Genomic DNA, 13,898 nt, shown 5'->3' on the forward strand with positions numbered 1-13,898 from the left:
CCACCGCACTCTCTACGGGCAGCTGCCCCGAGTGCGAAGAACTTTCAATGTCGACCCTGCGGGCTTGACTTGAAGTTTTCGACCAAGCTGTCTCTCCACCTGTCCCTGCCGGGCCGCGCAAGAAGAAGCGCCGCTCGTAGAGACCACTGGAGACTGATGAGGCACTTAGAAGGTCGCCGGAACCCCTCCCTCGAGCTTCTCTCTCGCCCTCCCGCCCCCCTTCCCGGCCGCTCAACCGCCGGCTCCTGCCCGCGCCGCCGCCGCGTCAGGGGATGAGGCGGATGAGTTAGACGAGCACACCGCTGACAGCTGTTCCATCCTGGCCTCTGACAGCGAGGAATGGTCTACCGCCTCCTCTACAGTCCAGGATTCCGGCCGTACTCGAGCAGGCGAGGACGCGGAGCTTTTGCGCCTCCTCACCAGGGCCGTTGACCAGCTGGGCCTCGAGTGGTCTCCTCCTAAGGAGCCAGCGCCCAACAGACTCGACAGCTGCTTTCTTTATCGCCGCCGCCGCCGATCGCCAGCGTCCAGAACTGCACCCTTCCTGCCAGAGCTCCACAGCGAGCTTTCTAAATCATGGAATGCACCATTCTCCGCGAGAGTCTCTTCCCACGCCTCATCGACGCTCTCACAAGTTGACGGCGCTGCTGAGAAGGGGTATAATGCCATTCCCCCCGTGGAAGAGGCGGTTGCAGCGCACCTTTGCCCGCCTTCTGGATGGCGCTCAAAGGCTGCCCTCCCATCAAAGGCTTGCAGGACCACATCAGCCCTCGTCGGCCACGCTTTCTCCACCGCCGGACAGGCTGCATCTGCCCTGCACTCGATGGCCGTGCTGCAGATTCTCCAAGCCAATCTTCTCCGCGATCTGGACGAGAAAGGCTTAGAGTCTGCTTCCATCACGGAATGATCCCTGCACCCCCAGACAGTCCAGTTACTCTGGCGCCTATTCGGCAGAGCGGAAGTCGACCTCTTTGCGTCGAAGGACAACGCTCACTGCCCGACGTTCTTCTCAAAAAGCGAGGACGTGCTGGGCCAAACCTGGCCTCTCCCTGTTACCACAGGTCATCACGAGGATCAGGGAAACGCACCACCCAGTGCTTCTTATAGCCCCGCGATGGGAGAACCAAATCTGGTACCCAGAGCTAGGGAGGCTGTCGCACTCACCCCCATGGCCGATCCCGGTGAGAAAGAATATTAGAAATACTAGACATTGCAATACAAATAATAGATATTGCATAAATATGTAAACGATATACTGTACATACAGAAACAGAGCAGTAAACAATTAACGTCCGTTAATGGTAATCTTCTTTCTTGGATCTTGTTTGAATTGACAGGCTATTATAGGCTTGAAATTGAATTCCCTCTGAATGTGTTATGGGCCATGAGGACTGTCTGGTTAGTGAAACTGATCAAAATATGATTTCATCTAGTAAAAGTTAACTTCACATGGTAATTTGTTTATTTTAACAACAACAAAGGGAAAAGAATGCGACCGATTACAAATGGAATGTTCCATATATATATATATATATATTTTTTTTTGCCTACCTATGAATTAAGAGGCATTGTTAACTCTTACATTCTAATTACATGTACAGTCAAGGCATCAGATGAAAGCTTATCTTCCACTCTTTCTAAAGGTGTGCTCAGTTTGTTTCTAGCATAAAGTATCAGGGAGATATGCCTCAGGATCCATGAATATAATTAAACCTTTTTAGCATGTTTGGGTGATTCCGGGGAGTAAAAGCAGAATTTGAGGTAGCATTGTTTTGACCCTAATTACAAGTTTCCAGCAGCTTGTTGACCGGGTTGTCCACCCAGGTTGTGATCCTCAGACATCATAGATTTCATTTTTATATAACAACCTTTTACAGCAGCCCATGTCTGCTAAACCCCCTTTGCCCCCTGGGTAGAGGTGGGCGATATATCGTTTAGACGATAATATCCAAATTGGGATATCGAATATTTCAAAATTTTTACAATCCGACCCCCCAAACATGAAAAGAGCTGAAAGAAGGTAAAGAGAAAACAAATAACGCACACTATAACCTTCTAAACAATTATATGTAGCGATTTTTAATACTGTAGGGCAGTACTATTCCCGGAAGCAACCTCCGAGTGGCCCAGCCCATGGTCCCATGTCGTCAAAAACGCACATTCATACGTAAATTCGAAATAGTGCGCGCAGAAGCACATGCGCAAAACCGTTTTGTAAAATTATATATATATTATTTTTATTTTATCATATGTCATTTTACAAAAGGACATTTTACAAACCTACGGTTTGCGCATGTGCTCCTGCACGCACTTTTCCAGTCAGAACACAGCAATCACAGGAGGACGCGCTGAAAACTGTAATGCTGTTCTCATCCCTCATAACCCGTACTGAGAAGGTTTGAGTTGCAGAGGAATTTGTGACTGTTTCACCTGTTCAACCAAAGTTTCGTAATTAGTAAGTCCGTGCTTTTTCTCTTTTTGTTCTTATGTGCTGAAGGGCCGCTGTGCCTTGGTGAAACAGTGTTTGTAGCCTACGTGAAGAGCTCTTTTCCAAAACGCCATAAACCTAAAAAGCTGCCTCAAAGAACCAGCAAAAGTAATGATTATGAATATGTAAAATTCGAGACATATAAGACATTTGAATTGTTTATTAATTTCTGTGTCGGCTGCAAAGATGAAGTTGACGATAGGCTACGTTGACGATAGGCGATCTTCGCAGTAGGCTAGTGAACGCACCGGAGAATGCACATTTATTAGGCTACATAGTTTTATTTTGTTTTGGATGGTTTTGTTTAGAACCAGCTTTCTGTAAATATATTTCACATGTTTTAGGCCTGTGAGGCGAGTAGGCTACGGTCCGGTTCACGACGATATAATCTCCAGTTCAAGCACCTTATGTTGTGATTGCTAGCCTATATTTACTTTTTATGTATTAAATCCAGGAAATTGGTTAATTAAAATAAATTCGTTTCAAAGAAAGGCTTTGTGCTTTCTGTTTTGATGTCTCTGTGAAAGTTTGAAAGTCTTTTAGTGCCGCTTTCAGAGCACTCGTGTCCATAATGGAGAACTGTCACATAATATTTTTCCTCATAAATGCAAACACGAAAAATAAAAGACAAAAGACTTTTTTTAAAAGACAAACCATCAATTTTTGAAAAAAAAAAATGAAAAAAAGAAAAAAGATGAATTTATAGCGTTTTGGGGGAAAATGGATGGATTTATAGCGTTTTGGGGAAAAATGGATGGATTTATAGCGTTTTGAAAATATATATTTTTTACTTTGAATTTATCATCAACAATATTGTTGTTTGATTTAATAATCACTATTGCAAGAGGTGCCTATTTCCGTTTCCGTGGAAAAAGTAGGGGCTAGGCTACCTCAGATTCTGTTTAGTTAGCTCCTTTATTGTTTTTTCTATAGCCTACAATAATAGGTCAAATGCAGCAAGTCAAAAGACCAACTGGACCTTCTTTGCCAGTTTGCACACATTTCTTTGAAGGATGGCAAAAATATCGTCTGAATATCGATATCGAGATACTGGAAAAAAATATCGAGATATTCATTTTTGTCAATATCTCCCACCCCTACCCCTGCGAATTGCTGATCAATGTTTCTACTATCGATACATATCCCCTTTTAAACTTCGCATGAACACGCAATTATCTCAGATAACTCAATCCAGCGATACTAATCATATCCGGCAGGTGTGTTCGAAGAACCGAGTTAGCCAGATCATGATTAGCACGATGATATCATCTTGGATGTCTCATTTGATATCGGATGTTTTAAGCAACGTAAGAAGAACGGACCCCTGAACATCATTGAAAACAACAACAAAAAATATTTTATTTTTATTATTATTTATTTCTTTGATCAGGGACAATGCACAAAAAACATTAGTCTAAAAAAGAAGAGATGTCATGTGCCAAGTTATAGCAAAAATGCTAATTTCCACCCGCATAATTTCATTATCACCTTTATATATTTGTAATATGTGTATATACAAAGCTTAAAAAGAAGACATTAGTGTGATCACATTTCTTATAAAGGAGGGCAGATTTCAAGTCCTTCCGTTTCACAGCCCAGGGAAGAGGTAGAACTTTTTAGACAACGTTGTTCTGTCTTTGCATGGCATTTGACGTGGATGATTATCCTTAAACTTCTTAAGGACCTGTTTAAAATATATATATATATATATATATATATATATATATATATATATATAAGACAAAATTAAAACTAATTACACACACTAACATAGTCAACTAAAAAATGTGTTATTCCTTTATTATAGTATTTTCCTTGTATTGGACTTTAGATCTGAGTTATAGTCAGTGACATGCAGTGAAATACTGAGACAACACTAAACAACAAATCTAAGTAGTTCATAGTAACATTGCCTTTCTGAAAAGCTCCTCAATGTCGTCCTCATAAGCGTGCCGATTAAATATTTCCACAATAGCCCGGATGAAAGCTGAGCCCCTCTCAGGATGCCTGAAGGACACAGTATCTGAATAGAGAATACACATTACTGCACGACAGCTGAGATGCGAGCCAAAGAGAAAACTAATACAATTCAGTGCATTAAAAACTAAGTAATAGCAACGCATGAAGGTTACTTCATTAAGGTTATGTTGTTCTTTGTTGACCATATAAAAGTGTAATGTTATAATATCTAAATGTGTGTTACCTGGAGTAGAGGACCTCAGGCAGCAGAAGTCCTTCTCAGTGTGTGCTGTTTTTGGCACGCCGTCCGGGACATCCACACATCCAACATTACCTGTGACATGAGACACAACCAGTCAGGGAACAAAATCCACCACCCCTTCCAAACTTTTAGGATACCGGGTATCAGATTTGCACAATCCATACGCACAACGCTTCGTTTTTCTTTCTGAAATCTTTTCTCAATATTGTGAGATATAAAGTCCAATTCTATGGAAAAAAAAGACAGACTTTTTTTTTTTTTTTTACCTTATAATAGTTTATATCTCACAATTCTGACTTTATAACACGCAATTGCGACTTTATATCATGCAATTCTGACTTTATATCTCCCAATTGCGACTTTATTTCTCAGAATTCTGACTTCATATCTCGCAATTGTGAGAAAAAAAGTCAGAATTGTGAGATAAAAAATCGCAATTATTATTATTTATTTATTATTCAGTGGCGGAAACAAGCTTCCATAGGTTTCAGTCGGTCAACGGCTCAGTCTATTTCAGTTCCTCGATATAGCACCGGTCCAACAATGCGCCAGAACACTCCTGGAAAACTGCATTGCACCGGGTGTATGACAGGGCCCCGGCGTGGTAGTGCTTAAAGAATGTTTATTGCTATATTAATGATATTGTTAATGTTTTATTGTTATTGGCTTTTGGCTTGATGGTTTTTCCAAGGTTCTAAGCCAAAGTACATTTGGATTGTTGAGGGCTGAATTGACTGAACAGGCTCTCTGCACGAACGCTGCTGACGAATTTACGGTAGGATCTCAGCCGGCGTCTTTACTTCCGCATAGAGCGTTCTATAGCGAAGTGTATAGCGGCAAACCTTTAATAAAATTCATTTTCTCAGAAACGGAGACAACGATTTTAGAAACTGATTCGCTAGTCGGATTTCGCGCGATATGAGAGAATACTCACCCTCAAAGTTGTCGATGTAGCTCGAAATTGATCATTTAAAGCCCTTCTCTTTCTTACTCTTAGGTGTGACAGCTAACTGCCTCACAATATTGTTAACAACATTCACGTTAACCGCTGGAAGTTCTTGTAAACGGAGAGTGTAATTTGCCATTATCTCCACCTAATGCAAAAACGGCTTCCGACGCAGCGCCGGATGTAACTGGGCGGGCCGAGACCAAACGCGGAGGCGATCGTGCATAGAGCCTATTAAGAGGGGGGCAGGGTTTTCTATTATTTTGAAGGTACCCCCGGGCGCCGCCATTGGCTAGCGGACCCCCACCTGCTGTTAGCATCCCATTGACTCCCATTCATTTTGGCGTCACTTTGACAGCAAATAACTTTACATCTGAGGCGTTTGAAGACTCCATTTGTCCATTATTTATTTCTAAAGAAACACGAAAATGTATAAAAGGCTTCATTACCTTGTATCTTATGTTATGGCCCCGTAGAAGCAGTTTTTGTAAAAATAGGCTAACGATTGCGTCATAACCACGCGACTCTCTGTCGCACAGTAGAGAGATTACCGGATGGAGAGGAGGAGAAGCTCGCGGGCGATCGGGGGGACGTGGAGGCAAAATGACAAAATAATTAATCAGAATACTTAGCAAAAGTTGCTCCTGCTCCTGCTCATGGACACCTCCTACTCACACTCTCCGTCTCTGCAAGTTTCGGAAGGGAATGATTCAGATTTCTCTCGGCACAGCTACTAGAAGACAGACGGGTTACTCACGTCACATCTACGTCGTCAAGCTCAGTTTGAGTCTGCGCAGTACGCTCGACCCCCAGGAAGTGAGTGCTTCTAATTGACTTCACTTTGTCTCCGTTAAATCCAATGGGGTCGCTGTGTCCATTTCTTTTACTGTCTATGCCTATTAAAGGGCAATAAATTGTTTGCCACTGTTCCAACAGTGTATGGAGTATAAACATGCATCACTTCAGAACGTGTCACTTCCTGTTAATCTGGAACTTACCACCCCGACACGACTGGACAAGGATGATTTTGGGTTTGTCCCGCAGTCCAGCACAGTTTGGAGTGTTCAAGCAATTAAAAATTTCATCTATGGAGAACGTGTCCTCTACCCCATCAGAATTCACTATACTGGAAACTCCACAGATTCCAGTGGCGTCTCCATGTGACATGAACACCACAAAGCAGCTGTCTGATTGGCTGTGCTCCTCTCGCTGGGCGAAGTCTCGCATGGCAGCTCTCATACCCTGGACATCAGACCGTCAACAACACACGGCATGATTCTGTTCAGCTGTTCATATTGCACACGTATACATACACATCTAACATAGGTACCTGTGCCGTGAGGTCTCTCAGTGTCACCACACTGTAACCAAGACCCGTCAGCAGTCTCTCCATACTCAGCTCATCCTGGTCGGCCCCAACACGATCATTTACATATTCAAACTCAACGTTGTTAATTAGGAGCGCTAGACGTTTTCTGTCAATGGACTTGTCCTTCATTGGGTAAATCTTGAGACAGAAGAGGGATTCAAAGCAAGTCAGGACAATTGATATGAGTTTATGACATCCCTTACAAAAAATAAGTATACTTCATGTTCATTTTATGAAGTATAGGTCACACAATAATGGCAACACGGCGAATGTAGTACGCCCGGATGACATTCATTCTATATAGAACATAGTTTTTAGCGGTCGTGAAGTAATTACGTATTCAGAATAAGTGCCTAATCAAGAGAGTGTGTGATTTTGGATGCATCAAAGTTTTTCGCTTGTCATCAGGAGATTCTGTACTCCTTCAGAAGATGCGTAATAGCGCCTCCTACTGTATAACAGTGATAACATATGTTATGGAAATATACTTTCTTATTTTTAGTTTAAAAAGAAGTATACTTATGGAACACTTCAAAAAGCTTTTTTTGCAAGGGATTGTTACACATACAGAAATGTAATGATGCAAAGTGAGTCCACATATTGTATCAAAGTAGAGGTCAATATCAGACTCTTTTTTAGGCCTTTGAAAATACTCACATCATCTCTCTTTAGAAGCTTCTTCTGTTTAAATGCAGGTTCGCATGGCACAAGACAATCTCCAGTTATCTGTTCAGAAGTAACAGAATTTAAATACTTTTGTAAGACAACAATGGTTTAATAAACCAACCAAAAGGTCAGAAAGCTTTGGTCTAAGTAAGAATTTACAATCCAGATATGCAGTGTATCTACCGCTTCCAGTCCGCGGTCATCCCTGCAGGAGTGCACCGGCCCCTTCCACTCGCTCCGGCAGCTCCAGCAGAACGTGTACGTGTGTTTCTGGCTGGCTGTGCAGATAGTGCAGTGCACACACAGGTTACTCTCATCTCGTCTTTCCACAAAGGACTTGCACCCTGGACACTTCAGAAATGGTCAAACAGGGATTTGGATTGTTGTGTGACAGATTACAGTATAGGCATGAACTGGTTAATTTGCAAACTGTACACAAACTAAACTGTGCATACTTTAAAGGGATGGTTCACCCAAAGATCAAGCACACTGAAAGTGAATGGTGACACTGATGAACGTGTCATTTGATTTTTTTGGTAAACTATTCCTGTAAGGAATTTCTGGTTATTACGCTCAGTTGTGGAAAAACAGCTGACAGCTTTGAATGTGCACAGCCTCTCAGCAGTGAGAAGGCCGAGGTTCTCCTCTAGGAAACCCCTCTGCTGGCTCGTCAGAACGATCAGGCGACAGATGTCCTGGTAAGACAGCTTCGCTCCACAGGTTCTCTGCTTTACTTCAGGACAGGTGAACTCAGTCTGTCCCTAAAATAGGAGAACTGGTTAAATATGCAAAGGCAGCACAGGAATCAATAACTGTCAGGAAGTATGTGCACAAAGTGTAACGGTGAGCTACCTGTTTAATATAATACTTGAAGCATGCGATGATATAATGTGCTGGCCTTCGATGACCACAAGGCAATGTCACTGCTGAAACAGAGATTCATTTCAAAGTTTGATTACTTTCATGCATGATGACACTAAAGCACAGGCATGCCACTTTTTTTGTGTGATTTATGCACTAATCTAAATCTGTTTTTTTACCTGCCAAGTAGGACGTCAAAACATGTTAAAATTAAACATGCTGTTTCAGTTATGGCAGTCACTAAATAATATAACACAATATACCTTGTTAATTTATTGATAATTAAAACTTCACTCACCAACATCTCTTCCAGTTGGTACTCTTCCTTCAGAATTATGATCATCTGAATTTCGGGTTTGTGTTTTGTGTATGCCTTGATTTCAAAATAAATAATATTCAGTTTTCTGAATTAAAATAGACTTGTAAATAGTTTATCTAAATCACGTACAGCTGGAGGGAGGAGAAATAATGAATCTAATTTATATACAGTACAGAAAAAAAAATGTGAGGACGCCTCCTAATTTTAAGACACCACCGCACACCACTGATATATATATATATAGGCTATATATAAATACATTTAGGGAGCGGCGATACTGCTGGTTAGTTTCACTTTCTTTTTAAAGGGTAATTTTGCTTAGAATAATAAAAAAGAGCAATATTATTTTGTTGTTTGTTTTCTTTTCTTTTTTACATGACTTAGTATTCTATCACACACTGTTGGTAAAAGTCTAAATGTCAAACAGAAAAAAAGGGAATGTCAAAGACTTACTCAAGTTTCTGAGGAGGACAAACACCGAGTCGTTTTCTGAATAGTCATCCCAGTTTTCACCTTCTTCGGCCATTTTTGATTTAATGACTAAAAATTATCCCTTTAATCACTTTTCTTCTGCAAACCTACTCCCGACTCACGGTAGCGAATAAGCCCACAGAACTGACGCAGGCGTTCCGGGATTATCGGTTCCTGATGGTGGGTTTCAGTGGGCGGAGCTTACGTAAATAATAATGAGTTAAATGTATCTGTGGACATAATATATGTTTGTAACATATACTGGTGTGATGATCCATGATGTCTTAACTTACCCTGTTCATGAGCCAAACTATTCAACATTCTCCATGTGCTCTGGCTGTGAACTGTCTGCTGTCTGGTTGTAAAAAATTTAAAAATGTTTTATTAATGTTTCCAATAAAAAGATTTAAAAGTGAATATAATAATTGATTAATTAATTAATACAAAAAAACAAACAAATATAATACAAATTAATACAAACGGGCAGTGAGTTATGGGAAATATAGTCTTTGCAAGAATAACACTGATCCGGGGTGGAGTGCCCTCTGGTGGCAATCACGGGTACTGGAGACTGTGACCGTTATTCCTTATGAAGCTTTACAACTGTGTTATATCACTCTAGCAATGACTGAGAATAACATCCACATCCGTATCAGTGGCATAATAAACATTTTGCATTACTCTCTGTCATCTGTCCTTTCTTTGACCATGTGTTGCACTGTGTACCTGCATGATATACTATGATGATCTCACAAATATATGATCTATTGTGATCGTTAAACGTTAAAATAATGATCGTTATCTATTGTGATGCACAACAAACACTCACTCAACATTTTTTTTACAAGTCATAAAGTTTTATAAACATGTAGTATGTTTTAATTGGAACTATTCTTTGTCGGTTAGGAACCTGTGTGTGTGTGTGTGTGTGTGTGTGTGTGTGTGTGTGTGTGTGTGTGTGTGTGCTCTTTGATACCAATCTTTCATTTGAAAGTCACGTGTCTAGTATCTGTAAAACTGCATTTTTCCATCTTAAAAATATATCTAGATTACGTCATATGCTCTCATTGACAAATGCGGAACAATTAGTCCATGCGTTCATGAGCTCAAGGCTAGATTATTGTAATGCTCTACTGGGTGGTTGCCCTGCACGCTTAATAAACAAACTACAGCTGGTCCAAAACGCAGCAGCTCGAGTTCTTACCAGAACCAGGAAGTATGACCATATTAGCCCGGTTCTGTCAACACTGGCTCCCTATTGAACATCATATACATGTTTAAATATTGCTGATTACTTACAAAGCACTAAATGGTTTAGCTCCGCAGTGCTTGAGCGAGCTCTTAACGCTTTATAGTCCTTCACGTCTATTGCGATTAAACTTTTTAACAGTAGTGTATATATCAAAACCAGCACAAGCAGTTTTCAACCAAAACATTTCACATTTTTTTTTTTTTTTAATGACATTATTTTGCCAGTATGCATATTTGTAAAGAAAATCTTTTTGTGAACATCAAAATTGTTTGCTTTTTTTATTCGCTAAAAGGATGTGAAGTATTTTTCTCATTTACAGTAGTTGTACCAAATGTAATTTTTACACTTTTGTCCGTGCAATTTTGTTTAGTCCAAATTTGACTTGTTATGCTATGTATTAAAGCAACACACTCATGCTTATGTGTGTTTGTCTGCCTGCTCGACCAAATGGTTGAGCACATTTTGAGTCTCTATATTTTATTGAGAGGAGTACCTGATCGAGCCATCTCTGCCATCTGGGTGAGGTGTGTTATGCCAAACAAATCCACTAGATGTCACCGTGTCAGTCAACAGCACTTGTCACAACACTTCTTCTGACATGGATTTCAGAAACAAACAAAATCACTCCTGCCATGTGAACTGGTTTTGGTGAACTTTTGCAAAGTAAGCTTTTTTTTTTTTTTTTGGACATATTACACTGTAAGAGCCTTAACTTTACAATATGACTTGGTGCCATGAAAAACCTTTAGTATGTTTTTAATCATTTTTCAAAAACATGCTCAACCAAACGGTTGATTTGGCAGTTTATGGTAAAAGTAGAAAAGCTAAGCTAATGTGTTCAGATCATCCATTTCTGCAGTCAGAATGGACTATTTGCTGAGAAATATAAACTTCTGATCATTCATAGCTATGAATGTGACACAGCTATTGTTATTTCTTCATGAATATACTGAGATTATTTCTTAAGTATGTATTTTTTGCCACTTTTGGATATTTTTTGAAGTAAATATAATGAATTCATAGAATTAATGTGTGGAAATCATAATGATCAGAGGCAATTACTTCTTAAATGACAAATGCTGGTTTAATAACATTAATAAAATTGTATGAGAATGTCATTTTTATTTATTTATTTATTTTTACAATTACTAGATTGAAGTCAACAGTTTCTATGGTACAAGAATGCGCACTCTTCAGGCCTTTTGTACCAGCAAACGTCTCGGTTACATCTGTAACCCTCGTTCCCTGAAGGAGGGAGTGGGGAACCAGGCAGTTCCGGGAACCAGGTCCGGTTGGCCCAATAAGGGGCAGCTAGCAAGACCTGCTCCTCTTCCTCGCTGACTTTGCACAGAGTCTGTGTGAGAAGGCTCACAGGGGGAAACGCATACTTGCGGTGGCCCCGGGGCCCGCTGTGTGCCAGTGCATCCATGCTGAGGGTGCCCTCGGTCAGGGAGTAAAACAACAGGCAATTTTGCAATTATTTTTTAGTTTTTTTTAGTTTTTGAATGCAGAAATAATGTAATGTCTTTTTGGTTTTGTTACTTTTAGTTATTTGTGTTATTTATTTTTGTTTATTGTTAAGAAACAAGAAAACATATAATTTCCTGTGTTAAAATGAAAACCTGAAATATTGAATGGCATACTTCAATAAATAAAGAAGATTCAATATACAAAAATATTTTATTTTGATTGTTTTAAATAAATTAAATTAGTATTATAGTTCATATTTTCTAATTTTCTGTATATAATAAAGAATATAATCGCATCTTAGTAAGATATGTAAAAAAAAATTCTTTATTTTTTCATTTGTATCATTAGATATTTGAGTAAGTTGAAACCCAATACTTACATTTAAATGTGTAATTCGGCATTTCTGTCATCACTGGCGTGCAATGAATTCTGGGGTAGGCTGAAGGATCCATCTATGGTATCTCTCATTTCACGGGAAGGGAAGGCTGCACTTAGAGGTGCCTTGAATTGGGACAGTCTTCGTCGCGCCGCGGTGAGCGATCAGCCTTGGAAGGATGCAGCCTCTGAACTGAGACACATGCTGAAGTGTGGATCCCTGCTCATAACGGCTAATATTACCCAGAACCCATTGTGCTTTGGAGGACTACAAACACGAAATAATAGTGTTTAAAAAACTACAAACATGACAGATGTGTAGAGCGGTTTAGATAAAGGGGTTTGAATGACTAAAAAGAAACGTTTAACCTGATTAAAATCATCCGTGTTAAATATTTGATCTGCAACAAATGTAAACTTTCATAAGGATTTGTCTGGCCACTAACTTTTAAATGCATCATGTAGCGAAGGCTACTCTTATAGATGATAAGGGCTGGTTTCAGGTGTGTTTAGCAGTGAACTAGGTGTGTCGGTCAGAACACGACAGAGATGAGTGATCAACTTGAATGGTTTATTATGACAGGTATGAGAAGATGAACATCAGAGGGGGGAGCCAACCGTTAACACACATTAATCAATAACTCTGAGGGACAGAGAAGGAGGCGTGTAGACCGTAATGGGCTTTAGGAGCGTTTAGGTGAAAGCGAGTGTCAAGTGATCATAGAAATGTGGGCACAAGGGGCACAGTCTTGATCGGATGAGAGTGTAACGTATGAATTGTGCTGGTATTTTGATGTGGTTTCCCTGCAACAGACAAAGAGCAGCACTCTAACAACAGCAACACTATTACACATTACTATAGCACTCTTACATATGCCACATTATCATAGCACTAATATACAATCTATTGACTCCCCTCATACATGAACATAATAATGCAAGAACACAAAATATAACGTCATATTGACAAGCATTATGTTACTTTTAAACTCACAATTATATCTTCCATCGTTTACTGTTATTATTTATCTACATGAATTATTTTAACATCATAAACATTATCTATGAACACTGTAGATCGACATATAAGTTATGAGGCAAAGCACGGATGAATTGGCATCGTGCCATAACAGCACACAGCCGATAACTGCATCATAACACAACGAGCCTAGATCAGCAAACCGTACTCACTCTTATAAGACGCACAGAAGCACAATACACACTCAATCCGAGGCTGATAACCAATATTATTCGTCTTCTCCAGCGCCCGTGGATGAGATAAACTGCCGTCTGAGGCGATATGCGTTGCTCTGTGAGGATTTGTTTGCTTCTGCGCTCGTGCGCACGTAACGCTTTCATAATAAAAGTCCCCAAATAATGTCTAGCGCTACATCGCTCTTAATCTTCACAGCCTTTTGCACAGCCGCCCCCAAATTGCGTGCAATTTGCTCACGTAAAAG

General features: G+C 40.1%; 1 protein-coding gene across 5 annotated transcripts; it reads right to left on the reverse strand.

The window, feature by feature from the left end:
- Positions 1-3,840: 3,840 nt before the first annotated feature.
- On the reverse strand, positions 3,841-9,510 carry LOC311279071 (caspase a-like). 5 transcript variants are annotated; one of them, XM_084390303.1, is made up of 11 exons: positions 9,324-9,510; positions 8,850-8,924; positions 8,543-8,613; positions 8,287-8,451; positions 7,850-8,041; positions 7,682-7,750; positions 6,986-7,162; positions 6,654-6,897; positions 4,692-4,781; positions 4,402-4,511; positions 3,841-4,172 (listed from the first exon to the last, which is right to left on the reverse strand). In XM_084390303.1, the coding sequence occupies exons 1-11, from the start codon at positions 9,394-9,396 to the stop codon at positions 4,077-4,079; spliced, it is 1,362 nt and encodes a 453-aa protein (XP_084246429.1). In that variant the 5' UTR covers positions 9,397-9,510; the 3' UTR covers positions 3,841-4,076. The 5 variants fall into 5 exon arrangements, 3 of the variants coding, with proteins under 3 accessions (XP_084246429.1, XP_084246430.1, XP_084246428.1); XM_084390304.1 differs by having other exon boundaries at positions 7,874-8,041; positions 8,543-8,616; XM_084390302.1 differs by having other exon boundaries at positions 8,543-8,616.
- Positions 9,511-13,898: the final 4,388 nt, after the last annotated feature.

Source organism: Rutilus rutilus (assembly GCF_951802725.1).
Source record: "Rutilus rutilus genome assembly, chromosome: 2".
Classification (NCBI taxonomy): Eukaryota; Metazoa; Chordata; class Actinopteri; order Cypriniformes; family Leuciscidae; genus Rutilus; species Rutilus rutilus.

Excerpts from the sequence above, each read along its gene's own strand:
- LOC311279071 (XM_084390302.1), bottom strand. The coding sequence starts at position 9,396 with ATGGCCGAAGAAGGTGAAAACTGGGATGACTATTCAGAAAACGACTCG. Across the intron at positions 8,452-8,542 it reads TCAAGTATTATATTAAACAG|GGACAGACTGAGTTCACCTG; the intron begins GTAGCTCACCGT and ends CTCCTATTTTAG. Across the intron at positions 8,042-8,286 it reads GGCTGTGCACATTCAAAGCT|TGTCCAGGGTGCAAGTCCTT; the intron begins GTCAGCTGTTTT and ends CCATTTCTGAAG.